The sequence below is a fragment of the Eptatretus burgeri genome, chromosome 11, assembly GCF_056783735.1.
Source record: "Eptatretus burgeri isolate ZD-2024b chromosome 11, Ebu_testis_v1, whole genome shotgun sequence".
Taxonomy (NCBI): Eukaryota; Metazoa; Chordata; class Myxini; order Myxiniformes; family Myxinidae; genus Eptatretus; species Eptatretus burgeri.
In genome coordinates, this window is record NC_140971.1 from 78267969 (window position 1) to 78286141 (window position 18173).

Sequence of the window (18173 nt, forward strand, 5' to 3'; positions counted from 1 at the left end):
CACATCAATTTCTCTGTATTTTGTGCCCTTGCCAGTTAAAAACTTGAGACGAGTGCGAGTTCCAAGCCGTCCACAAGAGACCAGGTCGAAGAGAAGCGTGAGGACATCAGTGTCAGGTGACCAAACACATACTTCCTGCCAATCACTCTCAGCTACAGAGGTGTGGACTTGATGAGGAATCAGTGTATCAGCCTCTTCGTGTGAATGATCTTCCTCAAAATCACAGCCCTTGTTGTTGGTGTCGTACACGACGATCAGCTTGATGTTGTTGCTGCTGGAGAAATGTTGCATCAAACCCTCAGCGAACATACATGTGAGGCTACTTTTGGTCCTTGAGGCAGATAAAATCTCCTTGAGAGACATGATGAGTTTCATTTCTGGATGAATTTGAAATTCTATAGATGTCACGGCTCTCTTTTGGCGAGTCTTGTTTTTCAGAGACTGATCCTGGTAACGGTCAAAGACCACTCGACCCTCGTTGTAGCCGACCATCATGAACTCAATGCGCTTGATGAATGCCACTTGAAGGTCAGAGAGCTTCTGCATGGTCGGCGTTTTCTTCATGCTCTGAAGCACAGCCATGGCATCAACAATGAGAACTTTAGGTGGTGGACTCGTTGGTGCTGTATCGAGAAGAGTGGTAAATAGAAGTGGTTGAGCCTTAGCTCCTTCAACAGCGTGCATCAGACTGGCCTTGTCAGCTGGGATATAAAGAGAACCGTCAACAGAGCAATGAGAGCATGGCACTACAGACATCTCATATTCCCCAACAGTCTCCTCCAGTTTTGGTACCAGCTCAGGGTGACTTCCTTGAATAATAAGGAATCTGCCCAGAAGTTCACGCTCCTCACACCACCAGATGACCTTGTCATCCACGCCGACTCAAGTTTTATCTGTACAGTTTGAGAAGGTCTTTATATTAGCTTGAACTTCTTAATTGGGTCCGAAACTGAGAGTATTGATGTGGGCAACAATCTGTCATGGCCGAATTCCTCAAAGCGCTTCTGTCCCTTTTCTGCAAAGTGCAGAATGTCATCTTTTGCAACATCTGGTACAAGAGCGGAGGATACCAGGCTCTTCAGAGGACACTTTTCTGTGAATGGATTGCCCCCACAATGCAGCTCGATGGAGTGACGGAGCTTCAGAGCATTTTCTCTTAACCTGACAGCAACAGCACCGGAAAGCTGGTAGTGTTCACTTCGTTCAGATGAGCTGGAGGCTCGAGGGAAGCTGTGGAGGAACTGCTTTACTATATGAGTGAGATGAGGTGTGATGGTAAGAAGTCGGTCCAGAGCAGCTTCATCTTGACTCAATCCAACCATCCTGCCATGACGCTTCAACAACTTGATTTCTTGCTCCAGAGTTTGGTCAGTAAAAAGGTGAATGAAGAGAACCTCTGATTTTTGCCACAACGAAGTCACCTGACTTCAGTGCTTCCCATGTAGCAGGGTCATCCTGTTCCAGAGCGTTCATTTGAGCAAGATGGACAGGCATGAGGCGTGCATAATTCAGGTGATTGTGTGCGAAGAAATACTTGATGACGTTCTCTAGTGCAGCCAAATAACCTTCCCAGTCACCCGAGCGACATGCACCGATAAGATGCAGAAGGCTCTCTACCTGCTCGAGGTACTGCATGAGAAACTGTGTGAGCTCTCCTATGTCTTTTTCGTCTTCAAGCAGCTTGACATTCTCTGAGTATGAGGATTGGAGATTGTTGTAGATCTCAACCATATCTGAACTGCGCTCGTGGAGAGCCTTCTTGAGAGCGCTGCATTGGACACGGAGAGGTCCAGGTGGAAGGGTGGCAGAAATGGTGTCAAACCTCATCATCATGATCGCCAGGCTGGTTGTAATGTGATACTCAACGCCTCGCTTGTATGCCTTGCTGCCATAGATTCCACGAAGAGCTGCAGAAGTGTATGTGCCACTTTCAATGGCACATGTATCTATTCCACTTCTGTTAATCGTTTTGCCAAGAGTATGCAGGCAAGTAAATCCAATATGCAGAACACCTGGTAGGAGGAGCCAGCGTTTGTTCCCATCTGACTGCTGAATCTTGAGGGCACGGCTGTAAAGATCCAGATCGAGCATTATGAGGACTCTTCTCTCAGGACCGACCACAAAAGCAGATATGCCCTGAGTCAACATCAGAACAGTATATAGGGTTCCATTGTCTGTGGGCGAGGTCATGAACAGTGGAACAATTACCTCTGTGTTAGTCAGTCCATGATTCTACGAGGAGCGTGATAATAGCAGAGACTTAGTAGCAGTCCAAGTTGGCATCACTCTGTCCTTTGCAAACTTCTCACTCTTAGGTATATGTTCTTTCAGCGAAATAATAGAATCAGCAGTATTTCGGACATTTTGAGTCTCGGCTTATTTTGCTGTTGATCTGTTTCCTGTTGGTTTTCAGGCTCTACGTGTTGGTCATTTGTGTTGCCATCTGTACCGAAGTAATTAGCAAGGGCCCAGGTGAGAGTGAATTCTGTTGAAATGAGAGACTTTCGTTTCCCCAGTTGGTTGACCCCAAAACGTATTGGCTTGGTTTTGATGATTGGCTCTTGCAGGTATTTGACTTTAAAGGCTCGTGGTGCAGGAGAAACAAGCTTTTCTGGGAGCACAAGTGGTTGGTTGACGGGTTCTCCATCTTCTGCTCGCTGGTTGATCACGACCACTGTACCATTGAATATGTTCCGTCCAGTTGGTGTGTCTTCTAAGAGGTCAATGTTCTTCACAGCAAACCAGATGTTCACAAAATCTGGGGGACAAAATCCACCATTCTCGTTCATCCGCTGAAGAACACCTTGTTACACGCGCTTTTCAAAGTCGAGGATCCTCCGGTAGTCACTCCCAATGTACACTTCTGTGAGGTTATTGACGAGGCTCTTGTCATGTACTCTGGAATGGATGGTGAAAGGTAGGCCGATTGAGAGGAGCGTCTGGACAGTCTGCTGAAACCCATCATTCTTCTTTGATTGATGCTTCACCTGTCGATGGCTCTGAGTATTTTGGATTAGAAACTGGTAAGCAACATCGACAGATTTGTCCACTTCATCATTGTGCATTCCAGAAACTTTGAGAACATGAGGACCAAAGAGGAGATGTGTTAAGAAGAACTGAACTAGTGGAGGATTTTCAAAGTCGTCAAGGCTGCCATTGAACGACCATTTTCGGTGCTGCGTCATTTCTTCTCGTAACATGTTAGCCATTTTCCTCAAGTAGCCAATTGCTTCGCCATCATCGAGCAGTGCAGACCGAAGGTCCATCGCCTTGCTAACTGCTGTTGGGAAGACGAGGTTGTCAGGCTCATTTTTCTGCAAAGACTTAAAGAACTGAACATTTGGAAGGCATTCAGAAATAAGCTTTTTCAGGTGCTTGCGGTAGTTTCCCATCTCATTTACTTCCACCTGATATCTTTTCAAAATTGACAAGTATGCATCGTTCACCTCAGCCATACTGAGGATAACCTCATCATCAGAAAGTGTGTTTTGAACGGAGAGGAGCAATTGTTCATCATATACAGAGTGGATGAGCTCAACATTACTATGCTCTACAGGAGTAAAGGTGTGCTGAGCAGACCGCAAGCATTGTCTATGATAGTACTTTTCAAGAGCAGAAGCATCCCCAGCGTCCTCGAGCTCTGACACGCAAGTTCGGACATGGCCATCCTGAGTCTTGAGCTTTATCTCGAGGAAATTGTCACCCATCCTGTCGGAAAAAAAACACGGTGGAGAGGTACTTTAGTGTCGTTGGGACAGAAGCTGCAGGTTGAGAACAAACATACCTCTGCTTTTGAGATGGTTTTTGTCCCTTTAGGCCGGGCACAGTCAAGGGCAGTGGAAGGGCAACCAGGCCTTCGCACAGGGCATGCAGGGGAATCCGACCGTTCGTGCTTACCCCGGAGTCGTTCGATCATGCTCTTGTTAACAATGGGTTTCCGACATTCCCTATGGTTATACACCAATTTACATTCAGATTCACTCAGACCAACTAAGTGATCAGTAAGTTGTTTGATGCCAGATTCACCTAAAGACAAGCGCACTTTACAACAGGAAACAAGTTCATCAACCATATCAGGATTGTTTATCAGTCTCTTGCTTGAGGTTGCGTCCTTATTGCAGATGACACACACACACACACAGTTCCTTTCAGACATGACTGCTCTATGGTCCTAATCGTGGTCGTAGCAGCAAAACTTCCCACCTGAAAGCACACACAACAGAAACACATGAACATTGTAACAATATTTCTCAAAGTGACCTTATCGAGTAACAGGGAAGTTAGATGATCTTGATTGTCCTCATTCCGGGTCAGCATCTCACCTAAAAGCACACAAAATCATGAACATCAATATTCCTTATTAAACGTAAAGTGACCTTGTCTTATCACAGGTCAGTCTGATCACAAAATTAACTTCACCATTCGTTTTCTCGTGTCCTGAAACCCCTACAAAGAGGAACTACATTATTATGTTTTTGGCTCGCATGAAAAGGATCCTGAGTATGACGCTGATTGTCACTGGAAATCTGTAGTAGCCACTGGAAGTCGCTAATAACCACTTCCGGTCACTTCGAGAGTATCATAAATGGAGTCAGTATGATCTAAAACCCCTAAAACGACCTAAAGATTGTGAAAATTGAATCGTTATTAGCGAAGACAGGCGAGGGGTCAGTCCGGGGGGCGGGAGTGGGGGTGGGGTCCCGGGACGAAAAAGGGCCCCCACAGGGGGGTCGAGGGGTCAGAAAATTTGAACTCCATCATTTTCCAGTAGCAGGACTTCAAATCAACCCAATACAGCAAAAAAAAATCAATTTTATCCCAAAAATCCTATGGAAGCTGTTTCAGTGACTCTTCATACCACACTCATAGCCAAGGGGACTGCTTAAGCAGCATCAACACCCTGCACAGAGTATGGTCCCAATCTCCTCTCCTCCTACCTCTGACTATAGACTCAACCATTCTTAAGAATTAATGTACGAATAATGAAAAACACATATTAATGTTAGTTTTACTTCTGAAATGTTGTTCTGCTGCTGTTAGCTTTTCAAACCCAGCTCTGTGTACTCTCCTCTGTCTGCACTCTTCAGCTTGTCCTAAGCCTGGTGTTGGCTTTGTGGTTAGGGTGGCGGCTTGGGATCCGAGGGTCCTGAGTTCAAGCCCTGTTGGCTGCCGAATAAATATACACCAGGAGGTTGACTCAGCCTTTCATCCTTCTGAGGTCAGCAAAATGAGTACCAGTGTACTGGTAAGGGGGACACTGCATCAGAGGCATAGCCACGTCCCAACCAATGATGCAACCAGCAGCCACAGGCTGCGAGAGAGAGAGAGAGAGAGAGAGAGGGAGAGAGAGAGAGAGAGAGAGAGAGAGAGAGAGGGAGAGAGAGAGAGAGAGAGAGAGAGAGAGAGAGAGAGAGAGAGAGAGAGAGAGAGAGAGAGAGAGAGAGAGAGAGAGAGAGAGAGAGAGAGAGAGAGAGAGAGAGAGAGAGAGAGAGAGAGAGAGAGAGAGAGAGAGAGAGAGAGAGAGAGAGAGAGAGAGAGAGAGAGAGAGAGAGAGAGAGAGAGAGAGAGAGAGAGAGAGAGAGAGACAGAGACAGAGAGACAGACGGGGCGAGAGAGAGAGAGAGAGAGAGAGAGACAGAGAGAGACAGACAGACGGGGCGAGAGAGAGAGAGAGAGAGAGAGAGAGAGAGAGAGAGAGAGAGAGAGAGAGAGAGAGAGAGAGAGAGAGAGAGAGAGAGAGAGAGAGAGAGAGAGATAAAAGCTTGTCCTGCTTTAACCACCTCCCATCTGCCTGGAAGTCAACAAACATCACTCCTCTACAAGAAAAGTGCAAAAACAGATCATATTGACTATAGATCAGTAATCTTACTTTCAATTATTAGCAAGGTTTTGGTATCAATCATTGCTGGTGGCATCAACCTTTTTATGTTTTCAAACATCCTGATATTTGACCATCAGTTTGGATTTCTGTCCCCGTCGCAACTCTCGACACGCTGCTGTTCACCTCTCAGCAATTGTTTGAGGCCTTAAATCTCATATATGAGCTCAGAACCATCTCCTAGGACGGACATATATCGAGTATTCGACAAAGTCTGGCATCCAGCGTTGCTTGCCATGCTCTCTGCCTGTGGCATACAAGGCTGCCTTCATTCCTGGATTTCTGACTTCATCCATTCATGCCATCAACAAGCTGCTATCAATGGAACCCTCTCCTCCTCTCTCCAAGTGGAGGCAGAAGTGCCCCAAGGCAGCCCTAGGTGCAGTGTTGATCCTCGTCTTCATAATAACCTCTCCAATGCTCTGCAAAACCGTGTCTTCCTTTTTTGCAGATGACCCCACGATGTGTCGTACAGTACCACCATCTCTCTGTTTGGCTTCATCACTCTCTGCTGATCTTGAGTTGATTTGATGCTCATGTGATAAATGGAACATGGTCTTCCATCCTTCAAAAATTTTCCCAATCTCACCCTGTCGCTCTGGAAGGATTGTCAAACTAACCCACTTCTTTATTACCATGCTCAGAAACTGGAAGAGCTTCAGTCTCTTTAACTTCTAGGCATCACCATCAACCATGACCTTTCCTGGACAAGTCACAAAGTAAAGATAGCCTCCAAAACAAGCTGCAGACTAACGTTTTTCGTTTTTTTTGTTACACCTTTTTACATTCTTATCCATCAACATCATCTCTTGCATCCACTTGCCTTTCTCACCATAGGTGTTATATTATGGACTTTCGCCACTGTGATACCAAGTTGCCGTGAATGCTGAACACAAACGCAGGCAATCCGGATATCCCTCTGCAAAACACTTTCTCCATGTTCCATTGTGTCATCATATAGCAAAAACATTATTCTCCCATAGCTGGCCAAGCTAATAGTTTTGTACACCTCAGGTTGAGATGTACTTTTAGAAGCCGTCGGCCTGTTTGGCATCACAACAGCCAATGTGTATTCAAATGGTCGCAAGGTGTATGCACTGAGCTCCCAAAGCATGAGGGTAATGTGCATGTCCTATGGAACCGTGAGACATACGTCGCCCCGCTTCATATTTAAAGTGATGAATCTGCCCACTTTTAATTCCCCATTCACGGACAAAACATCCGATATCAATGACCATTCACTGAGACAATAGTCCAACATGGATTACGCCAAGCCATGGAATGTTTGCCTCCATTTCACCCATCAATTGTTACATGTTCTAGACTCTTCTTGCTCTCGACAGCATGATCCATCCGAAGGTTCCCCTATGGATACTTTGTCATGACTTTCATCTCCTTCGAGTTTATCAACGTGCACACTTCCCTCACACACATTAACACCTTCACAGATTTTAATAGGCGAGTCCGGTGCACTCATCGACCCACTCGCCAGTGATTGCGACGGGCGGGGCGGTCTCCTGGGCTGGCCACAAAGCAAAGATAGCCTCGAAAACCAGCCGCAGACTAAGGTTTTTTCATTGATCGAAGTTTTTCTTGGAAACATTAGAACCACTCACAGCTTAATGCACCTCGTCCTTTGTCCAGAGCTCAATGGAGTACTGCTCTCTCCTATGGGCCGGCACCCCAGCATCACATCTGTCTCTCCTAAATTCAGGTGGATATTACTGGCATACCTCATGATGAGGCTGAAAGCACAATGCCTGGTCTCACATCGCAGATGGGTTGGTGGTCTCTGCTTTTGATAGATCTAGCTCCATCTGCTTTCTCAATCCTCTGACCCTCCCCTGCAACCCCAGATGCACACTTTCTTCTGGTACCACCCTCCTAGTTAAACTTCCAAAATCCAGGCTGACTGCACACCTCAACTTTTGTTTCCCCATTGCTCCCATCTGTGAAACTGCATTCCTGAGACCATTATATCCCACTCTTACACCCATGGCTTCGAGCAGGCAGTGCACCGACATCACACGTCACCCCCATCCTTACCCACATTTTTTACCCCACATTTATCCTGCCTAACCAAACCCTCTTACTTGCAGATTACTATGTTTCCTTCCCTCCTATTTCCTCTTTTCCTGTTTGGTCATTCCCTTGGTCATGTTTTTTTTTTTTTACAGCGCTTGCCCGCATTGCTTCATTGTCATTTCCCTGTCACCTCGCTCTTCCACGAGCCTCAATCCTGTTAATAATTTCTTAACAAGAGCAATTGAAATGCGTGCGGCCATCTGACTGTGAATTGGAATTGTGGCTGTTTTTGGTAACGCAAAAAAGTGACATTTGGACATTTTGATGATGTGGATGGTGGTGGATCAGCTGGAAGGCTGAAACAAAGCTACCTCGTACCTATATAATGTTAACCTGATTACGGTATTTGAGACACCATATCATTGTAACGCAGACAACACTTGCAAGAATAATTTCCTGAAGAGTTAACAGCAATTAAGTAAGTGGCGGAAGTTGTAATCGTTTGATTTTTCCCCAGATGGAAAGGAAAGTTTTCCTTTGTCCCTTTGGTTCCCCAGTGGAGGAGATTGGGAGCATACTTTGTTCGGAGCATTGGTGCTGCTTAAGCAGTCTCCTTGGCTATTGGGCACAATCCTGGACGGGTCGCCACTCCGACACAGGATACCAACAAGCTGGCACTCTTGTTGCTGACCTCGGAAGGATGACAGTAGAGTCAACCCCACCTGGTATTAATTCAACAGCTGAGCAAGATCCAAAGCCCACCACCCTAACCATTAAGCCAACACCAGGCATTGAACCCATACCAGATAAATTGAGGAAGCCAAGTGAAAGCCAATTACGAATAGGGTAAATATTTAGAAAAATCTATGGAAATTGCAGTCATCCTCAGATTAGCACTTAACCCCTCCAGGAGATGAAGTAACATCGGAACACTTCGCCTGCATTCCAAAACTTCCAAGTGTAGAGTTTTGTTGCACCATTACTAGCTTTTCTTGGCATCAAGTAATGTACTTTGGTGTAAAATGAACATTGGATGTTTTTCGCTGGCTCAGGAAAGACATCCGAAAGGAATTCGTCCGTCTTTGACTCGAAAATGCGTGAACACGGGCCAGATTCACTTGCCTTCCAAGTAGCCCCTCACGGAAATATAAACCGTAAACGTTGGGGTCAAACTTTTAATGTCTTTTGGCTTCCAGACGAACATGGAGTTTCCTTGTCTTCTGGTTTCATTGTGCTATGACAACCGTAAGTTTAACACGCGATTCATGGTCGCAATTCAAAGGGCTATTCAGTAACTTGACCTAAAATGAGGAGAGAAGTCTTCGTGCATTTTGGCATGTTCTCAAAGAGTCATTTCAAACCCAAATTGTGCTGAACAAACATAAGGGATTCGAGGATTTGGAGCCAAGCTGGCGAGCAGTAATCTGCAGTTATAGGCCGAAGGACCTCTCGAGGATCACTTTGCATTGATCTGGCAAAACCACCTGCTCCTTGTGTGACACCTCCATAATATTTAGGTAGTTCATAACGCAAGGAGGTGACTGTGTACCTTTCCTCCAACCGCACTGAGATGTTCATCCTCATTCGATCTGTTTATCTCAGGTATTTTAACAAGCTTATTACTTTTGGATGGAACTCTTCAAGGAAGCATCACTGTCCAGGGACTGTTGTTAGCATAAACTTATGCAAATCCATGTGACCATTGTACGCTGCCCCTTATAAAGTGATGTTCCAATGGTAATGTCCCGTGGAGATGTCCCCACTCATCAGCATGTGCGAATGTCTGTTTACTGCCGCACTATATCAATATGGCAACATCAAGCACTAAACTAATTTTAATCAGATATTTTCAATCTGTAAATGTATAAACTGTTTCTCAACTTATCTGGCATGGGTTCAAAATACAAAAATCAGGCTTAAAACCCCGTATAAACCGTGTCATGATGTGACTAATGAAACCAGCCGATGCCAACACACGAGTTGAAGAACAGCACAGAAAAAGACGATTAGTCTTGAGAGGTTTCAACGGAACTTCTTTAACAGCCTGAATTTGGCAGAAGATCTCTCCATGCCATCAATCAACCTCGTGTGCACGCAGTGTGTCCCTGATGAAAATCTAGACACTTTTGGCTATTGAAAAGTACTCCATCTCTCTGGGCAGTCAAGGAATTGTTTTGTTTCTTTTGGCAAAGTCCCCATTGGTTCTGCTCGTCATCTGATTTGGAGGGTGAGCTTTTCTTTGTCTTTCCTTCCTTTAAGCAATCTGAGCATTTAGACTTCGCACATGAAGAGGCTGGGGGTTTAAGGGAGTTTTAAGGAAAGGAGGAGAAAAACGGAGAGAAGAAGGTTGCAATGGGATAGGAGTGAATGGAGGGAAGGGAGATTTTGCAGTGTTACTGGGGTTTGGAGTACAAAGGGATAGCGCGGAGGTAGCACACTTACCTTTGAGCTACCTAATGTGGGTTATATTTCAGGACTGACTATATACTGTCAGATTGGTGCTTTGCAGGAAGGGTGTTGCATCACAAAGTGTACCGTCCCTCGGACGGACGTTCTGCTGGGTGGAATGTCCCGACCGCTCGGTATCAGTACGGCTGAGATCCCTCCGGCATCTTTTGAGAAGATTCGGCAAGTTGTTCCCAGTAGCAAGAACAAGTTACAAATTTCTGCCATGAGTAATGCTGGGAAAGCAAGGGAAAACCAGCCAATGCAATCCTTGTTTTGGGGCTGCTAAAAGCAGCTATTTTGGGGAAAGAATGAGAGGAAGGGAGAGGGAGAAAAAGAGTCGATTTAGGGGTTAAAGAGGGGGTGGGGGCAACAGATATTCTGTCATTTTTCCAGAAGAGACTGACTAGTTCAATGTTCAGGGAAGTACTTGTGTAGGGTAGGACATTACACGTTCACCCTCAGGGATTTGGAGGATTGGTCATGGTCATCTTGTGTGTCGAATGTGTTTGTTGGTACTACCGCATGTGTAAAGCTATCATGTTGCTATGTATCATTCTCTGCTTCATCACATGATGTTTCCAATCATTACACAGATTATTCCAATCAGTAGTTGCAGCAGTCATTCCATCTATGTTTGTGGTCTTTAAAATCGAAGGAAATGTAATTTTTTCAGATAACGGAGGCATCGGTAGAAAACGCAGGCATCGGACGGTAACCTCACCAACTGGTTAATCAGTTCTTTCTCCCTTTGCATCGACATTTCTTTTCTCGATTTCTCAAAACCTCTTTGTCATAGAAAGTCTCAGGTGGATCGATTTCTGGGATTAATACATTTTGTTAATGCAAATACCATAGTTGGAATAAATGTTGAGTTTTTTTTTGACAATCACATTAGGCTCATCAGTCTTTTGTCAATGATTCAACATTTTCATTGTTGTGTTATTCCTCGCACGCAGATGCATTCAGAAGAAACATCTGTCTTTTTGAATTCTGCGAGCCGACAGAGTGACAACAGAAAGGGCTCAGCGTTGAGTGTAATCACCAGTGATGGTCGACAGACGCAACGACTCCGCATTTTTGAGGGCGGGTGAGCATGTCACATGGGGCTGGGAAAATCTGTATTTCTTAGTACATATTATCTTCTGCGTGCCTAGATACTCGCATCTGAGCTATCTCACCTGGCATCGAATCTCCACTCAGCTATAAACTGTCATCCTGGTGTTCTGCATTCGTCGTGAGGCGTCAATGCATGCGCCGTCTCATTTTACTGGACGTCCCATCTCTCGGCATTATTCGGTGGACGTTACGGATCCCATGGTGTCCTTCGTGAAGAGTAGGCGAGCTGTCGCCGGCACCCTGAACAAGTTACAAATTCCTGATGCAACCCACAGGGGGGGGGCACTGCATCAACGGCACGGCCACGCCCGCAGCAACTTCTGCGACCCGCAGCAATTTGCTGCATGCATACGAAAGAAGAAGAACAAGTGTACCTGGATTTCCTCCAAATGCACCTGACAAAATTCAGATTATGAGATTAACAAAAACACAAAGCTTGGGTAAATGCAACTGAAGGCTATTTTTGTTGTTGTTGTTGTTGTTGTTGTTGTTGTTTATTGTTGTAGTTATCTCCAGGTAAGTACAGGTCAAACACAGGTAATACAACTCACTTTTCACAGTACAATGCATGTACTCGTACAATAGGAATTATATATTTTCTTATGGTGATTTTTCTTTGCAATGGGGCTGGCAAGATAGCTTAATAGGATGTATGCACTCTCTCCTCTGAGCTATCTAGTCCGGGTTCGAATCTCCACCCAGCTATAAACTCTCACCCTGGTGGATAACATCCAGCGTGATGCATCATCGTGTGCGACATTCATCGGAAGGGCGTGAAGTCGAAAGATCCATCTGCCAGCAGTGGTCTTTGGCGTATGTCAAAGACTCCATGGCATTGTTTGCTAAGAGTGAGTTATCCACGGCATTCTACAAAATCCTTGCCAAATCACCTTCAATTGAACATTTGGCCTGGGTCAGCTTGTCCATGAAAAAAAACCTGGTCCAACATCGTTCTCCAAGCAACCCTTCAAGAAGGTGGGAGTAATTGGTGACATTAAATAAGTAGTAGTAGCAGTAGTAAGTAGTAGTCAACACTGACACAGGCAGAACCCGATGGAATAACGAAGCATTTGTCTCATGTACACCATGAACCATTGTTTTTTTTTTGTGAATCATTACATCAATACAGGTCATAACCATGGAATGCCATGGTCCACGAAAAGTCGAACACACCTTTGCTTGACGACTTGTCATTCTGCATCATTTCTGGAAATTACGAGGCAAAAATCACATGAAATCAGGTGAATAACTTGTACAATAAGAGGGTACTTTGCAGTTTGGCACAGACTCGGTCTTACAACTTTGCGTTCAAGATTTCTGCTTCGTGGCCATCTTTTTATTATGTATGCACAGAAGAAGTAGTTGACTTTTATTTTCTAAATTAAAATCGAGAAAAGGAAGAGAGAGGGGGGAGGAGGGGATATGAAGAGAGGTGTTGGGAGAGTGTAAGGAGTGGAGAGAGAGAGAAGTTAAATAGGTTCTGGAGGAGATAGCAGTTGGAGGAGGGTAATGGAAGAACATGTAGATAGCAAGTAGGGGTGAGAAGGTATGAGGGGGGCAGGAGGTTGTTCAAAATCAAGAAGGAAATTAAGGCAACTCTCTTAAAGGATAAAATTTGACAACTGAGGTTTAAACAAACCAAGATGTATTATACACAAACAGAACTTTCGGCCAGTCTCATGGCAGAATATCTTGAGTTGGGTTGAGCATATAATTGAATCTTTCCTTTCCATAACCACTTTGAGCAGACCCATTCGCCCCATCAAGCCTCCAACAGGAAATGAATGACTGTACAAATGAAATGTTTTTATAATACCCAAATTACAATAAGCCTCATCACAATCATTTTCATCTCAAGCTCTACACATTCAGTGACATAAAGAGACCTCTTGACAGCATTTCTTTGAAAGAAAAAACTAATTACGTTGTATGTGCAAAATCTCAAATTTGAGGCCGAGCAAGATGGTAGAACTCCATGCCAGACACAACAAGCGTTCCCAAGGAAACGTTTGACGCCATTGTCAGCTGAAGTCAATGCTGAAGACAAGTCAGCATGGTTTTGTGGCTAAGAGCTTTTCGGCAGATAGTCTTGTCCAGCAGCCTGGCCAATGCTTGCTATTTTCTGCAAGGGCGTGGGTTTCTCGACATATCATTCTGAGGGACTCCATTTATCCTTTCTCTTTCCATTGTGCATCCTCTGGCAAATGGGATGCTTTTTGTATAGAGACACTAGGCTTTGGGAGGATGAGGCAAAGACGATTACCCCAGGCGCATTACCCTTGAGGAACATGGATAATTTGCACCAGATGGCACGGAGCTCAGTTGTGAACGTCTCAATTTTTTTTTGAAGTTTCGCGAAGCGAGCAGTGTGATATAATAATTATAATTATTTGGTCCAATGCTTCAGGCACATGGTTTTAAGGAGTTAAAGTCAATACCACTTTGTAATATCCACATTCATGACACTTTCTCTTAACATGTTCCCACATTTTACTCCCTCTCCATCATTCCAACAAGACGCGCTCTCTACAATTTGACTGCGCTTCTGCTGAGCTGTCTTGGCGGTGCCATAATCCTGAGCACAATGCGGTTTTAAAGGGGATGTTATGCTGGGGGTCCCTTTTGTAATCCTTGCGAATTCATATGGCTGCTACTACTACTACTCCTACTGCTACAAGTTCCCAAATTATTCTCAGCTTCTTTTTCCCTCGGCCAGGGAACATTTTGGCCCAAGTTTTTTCACGAACCGGCTGGCCGGGCTTGACGATCGACTGAAGGTGATTTTGGGCACAAATTTGTAATTTGCTCTGGATGCCAGCTATAACTCGCCTATGCTTCGCAAAAGACACCGTGGGTCTTTAATCTTCTTTAACGAATGCTAGTATTCGGGACAACCGGTTCAACGTTCATCCCAGGTCTGGCACACTTTGGGATGCAGCGCCCTGCCTGAAAAGCATCAATCCGACAGTATATTGTCAAGTTAGGAATTAAACCCAAACTGGAGAGCTAAAAGCTAAGTGTGCACCATCCTGCCAGTCTTGTGTTAACATAATAGTCCCAATGCATTCATTGGGACCAGATTCTGAACAGAGCGTTGGTGCTGTCTAAGCAGTCTCCTTGGCTATTGGGCACAATCCTGGACGGGTCACCACTCTGACACAGGATACCAGCAAGCTGGCACTCATTTTGCCAACCTCAGAAGGATGACAGGCAGAGTCAACCCCACCTGGTATTAATTCAACAGAAAAGCAGGATTTGAACTCAGGATCCTGGGATTCCAAGCCCACCACCCTAACCATTAAACCAACATCAGACATTTAATCCCAATGATATCTGAAAAAAACAACAGGCCTTTTGTCGAGCATCATTTAGACCCTGCCAACATCAACGATGTAAAATGGGTTGTGATTTTTAAGAAAATGAGATGTAGATGAAACAAGTAATATAGACCAAATAGCATTTTGGAATCAAATTACCCTGCGTGTTCGAAGCAAAAGGGAGGGTTAAGCAATCGGTTCACTTTGCCTGTCAGTCTGTCTATCTGTGTACAGACATCAGTCTATGATCGACGAACTACTTGCTTTCAATTGAATGTTATATTTTTAACACTGGAGAACACGAATCGGAACACAAATCGGAACACAAACCTGCGGTTTTGCAGTACTTTGCATCTGAATTTGGCAAATTGTACAGAATCTCGTCACCATCGTGCATGTGCAGGGAGGATTAAGGTAGTTGTTTTAGTTTGTCTGTCTGTCTGTCTGTGTCAAACAAAATTGAAAATATACCAATGTCACCCGCAGGGTGACCCGTATCTTGCCAAAAGGTGACCACGTGTGACTTCTTTAAGGTCACACTGAGGTGAACAGAGCTGCTATCCACCAGGAGCGACTCCTTGAGGAATATCTGCCTACGAGAGATTCCGATGAGAATCGTTCTACAGAGTAACCAAGAAAAATATGCTTTTGCCTCATAACGTCACCAAATGACGTCATAATGTCTCAAGCTTGACATATCTAGAAAGCACTCATCGAGGTGTTCAATTTGAGGTACTACACGATATGGTTCCTAAAACTTGAAAATTTGACCTTGGGGTCAAATATGTTTGACCTTAGGCGCTAACCATGAAGGTCAAGGCCAATCGCTACCAAAAATTAATCAGCTGAGCGCCAGACCATGAACTATATTCCCATGAAGTTTGAAGACGATCCGATCAAAATTACTCAAAAAATAAGGGTTTCGTCGACTCCCCTGATTTGCGACAAAGTGAGCTTGACCTTTGACCTTGACCTTCAAAATTTTGTGCACTGAAAGGGACCTCTATAGGCCTCTCATATGCGAAGTTACAAAAATTTCCAATGATAACTGTGCTCTGCAGAATTTTTTATACGTGATTACAGACAAACAAACAAACAAACAAACAAACAAAAAAAAAACATACAAGCTGACTAACATATCTTGCAAAAACTTCGTTTTGGCAAGATAATAATTCCAAACAGGAAACTTAGTGTTGTTCAGGACATCATGAAGGACACATCCAACAGGCACAAATAACTAATTTAACGTGTGAAATAAGGCCGTGTAAAGGACGGCACATCAACGGCGGTAAACTTCGAAAAAAGAATGTTTTCTCTTCCACAACCTTTAAAAGCTTCATTTCATTTCAATTGAATTATGCACTGTACTTGAACTCTAGAACACAAATCGCCTTATTGTCACTTCTGAAAACGTCCAGTTTAGCAGGACTGTACTTGGCAAAATATTATGTCTTTTTATGCCATCTCGACCAATCAAATATGCTGCTCGCACTCTCAGCATTGGGGAATATCGAGATTCAGACAAAATGGCAGCTCATAGTAAATATAGATTGTGCTCTGAAACAAAGCAGGAGATGAAAAGCCCCTTCCCATGTCCCTTTTCTCATGGCTGCGTGGGTAAGGTGTTCTATGAACTCTCTAGTTTTCTTAAAGTTCTGTTTTCTTAAATTGTGTTCTATGAACTCTCGAGTTTTCTTAAATTGTGTTCTATGAACTCTCGAGTTTTCTTAAATTGTGTTCTATGAACTCTCGAGTTTTCGTAAATTTCTGTTTTCTTAAATTGTGTTCGATGAACTATCTAGTTTTCTTAAAGTTCTGTTTTCTTAAATTGTGTTCTATGAACTCTAGTTTTCTTAAAGTTCTGTTTTCTTAAATTGTGTTCTTTGAACTCTCTAGTTTTCTTAAAGTTCTGTTTTCTTAAATTGTGTTCTTTGAACTCTCTAGTTTTCTTAAAGTTCTGTTTTCTTAAATTGTGTTCTATGAACTCTCTCGTATTCTTCAATTTCTTAGCATGTCACATTAATTTTTGAATTGAAGATCGATTTTCTCTCTCCTATTGCTCCCTCCTTGAAACCTCACATGACAGGTACAAGACAAACGAGGATTACGTGTACATACGCGGACGGGGACGAGGAAAGTACGTGTGTGAGGAATGTGGCATTCGGTGTCGTAAACCCAGCATGTTGCGCAAACACATCCGATCACACTCGGACTTGCGACCCTTCCGCTGCTCCAGCTGCTGTTTCGCTTTCAAAACCAAAGGTGCATCCCCTCATCTCTTACACATTTCATGTCTAACTGTGCTTGCAACATCTTCCGTTGTTGACAAACAAGTCTCTCTCCTGTCTCTGTCTCTGTCTCTGTCTCTGTCTCTGTCTCTGTCTCTGTCTCTGTCTCTGTCTCTGTCTCTGTCTCTGTCTCTGTCTCTGTCTCTGTCTCTGTCTCTCTCTCTCTCTCTCTCTCTCTCTCTCTCTCTCTCTCTCTCTCTCTCTCTCTCTCTCTCTCTCTCTTTCTCTCGCCCCGTCTCTCTCTCTCGCTCTTTCTCTCTCTCTCGCTCTTTCTCTCTCTCTCTCTCTCTCTCTCTCTCTCTCTCTCTCTCTCTCTCTCTCTCTCTCTCTCTCTCTCTCTCTCTCTCTCTCTCTCTCTCTCTCTCTCTCTCTCTCTCTCTCTCTCTCTCTCTCTCTCTCTCTCTCTCTCTCTCTCTCTCTCTCTCTCTCTCTCTCTCTCTCTCTCTCTCTCTCTCTCTCTCTCTCTCTCTCTCTCTCTCTCTCTCTCTCTCTCTCTCTCTCTCTCTCTCTCTCTCTCTCTCTCTCTCTCTCTCTCTCTCTCTCTCTCTCTCTCTCTCTCTCTCTCTCTCTCTCTCTCTCTCTCTCTCTCTCTCTCTCTCTCTCTCTCTCTCTCTCTCTCTCTCTCTCTCTCTCTCTCTCTCTCTCTCTCTCTCTCTCTCTCTCTCTCTCTCTCTCTCTCTCTCTCTCTCTCTCTCTCTCTCTCTCTCTCTCTCTCTCTCTCTCTCTCTCTCTCTCTCTCTCTCTCTCTCTCTCTCTCTCTCTCTCTCTCTCTCTCTCTCTCTCTCTCTCTCTCTCGCCCTCTCTCTCTCTCTCTCTCTCTCTCTCTCTCTCTCTCTCTCTCTCTCTCTCTCTCTCTCTCTCTCTCTCTCTCTCTCTCTCCCTCTCTCCCTCTCTCTCTCTCTCTCTCTCTCTCTCTCTCTCTCTCTCTCTCTCTCTCTCTCTCTCTCACTCACCCCATCTCTCTCTCTCTCTCTCTCTCTCTCTCTCTCTCTCTCTCTCTCTCTCTCTCTCTCTCTACCTCTCTCTCTCTCTCTATCTCTCTCGCCCCGTCTCTCTCCCCCTCTGTCTCTCTCTCTCTCTCTCTCTCTCTCTCTCTCTCTC

The 18173-nt window shown here is 44.5% G+C and overlaps 1 protein-coding gene across 2 annotated transcripts in view; it reads left to right on the top strand.

The window, feature by feature from the left end:
* LOC147017440 (transcription factor HIVEP2-like) overlaps positions 1-18173 on the top strand; it is a 97392-nt gene that overhangs the window by 74717 nt on the left and 4502 nt on the right. For both annotated transcript variants that reach the window (XM_085847100.1, XM_085847101.1), the window contains exons 3-4: positions 11308-11438; positions 16871-17046. In XM_085847100.1, the coding sequence (XP_085703226.1) occupies positions 11308-11438; positions 16871-17046 (307 nt within the window). The remainder of the gene's footprint in view (positions 1-11307; positions 11439-16870; positions 17047-18173) is intronic.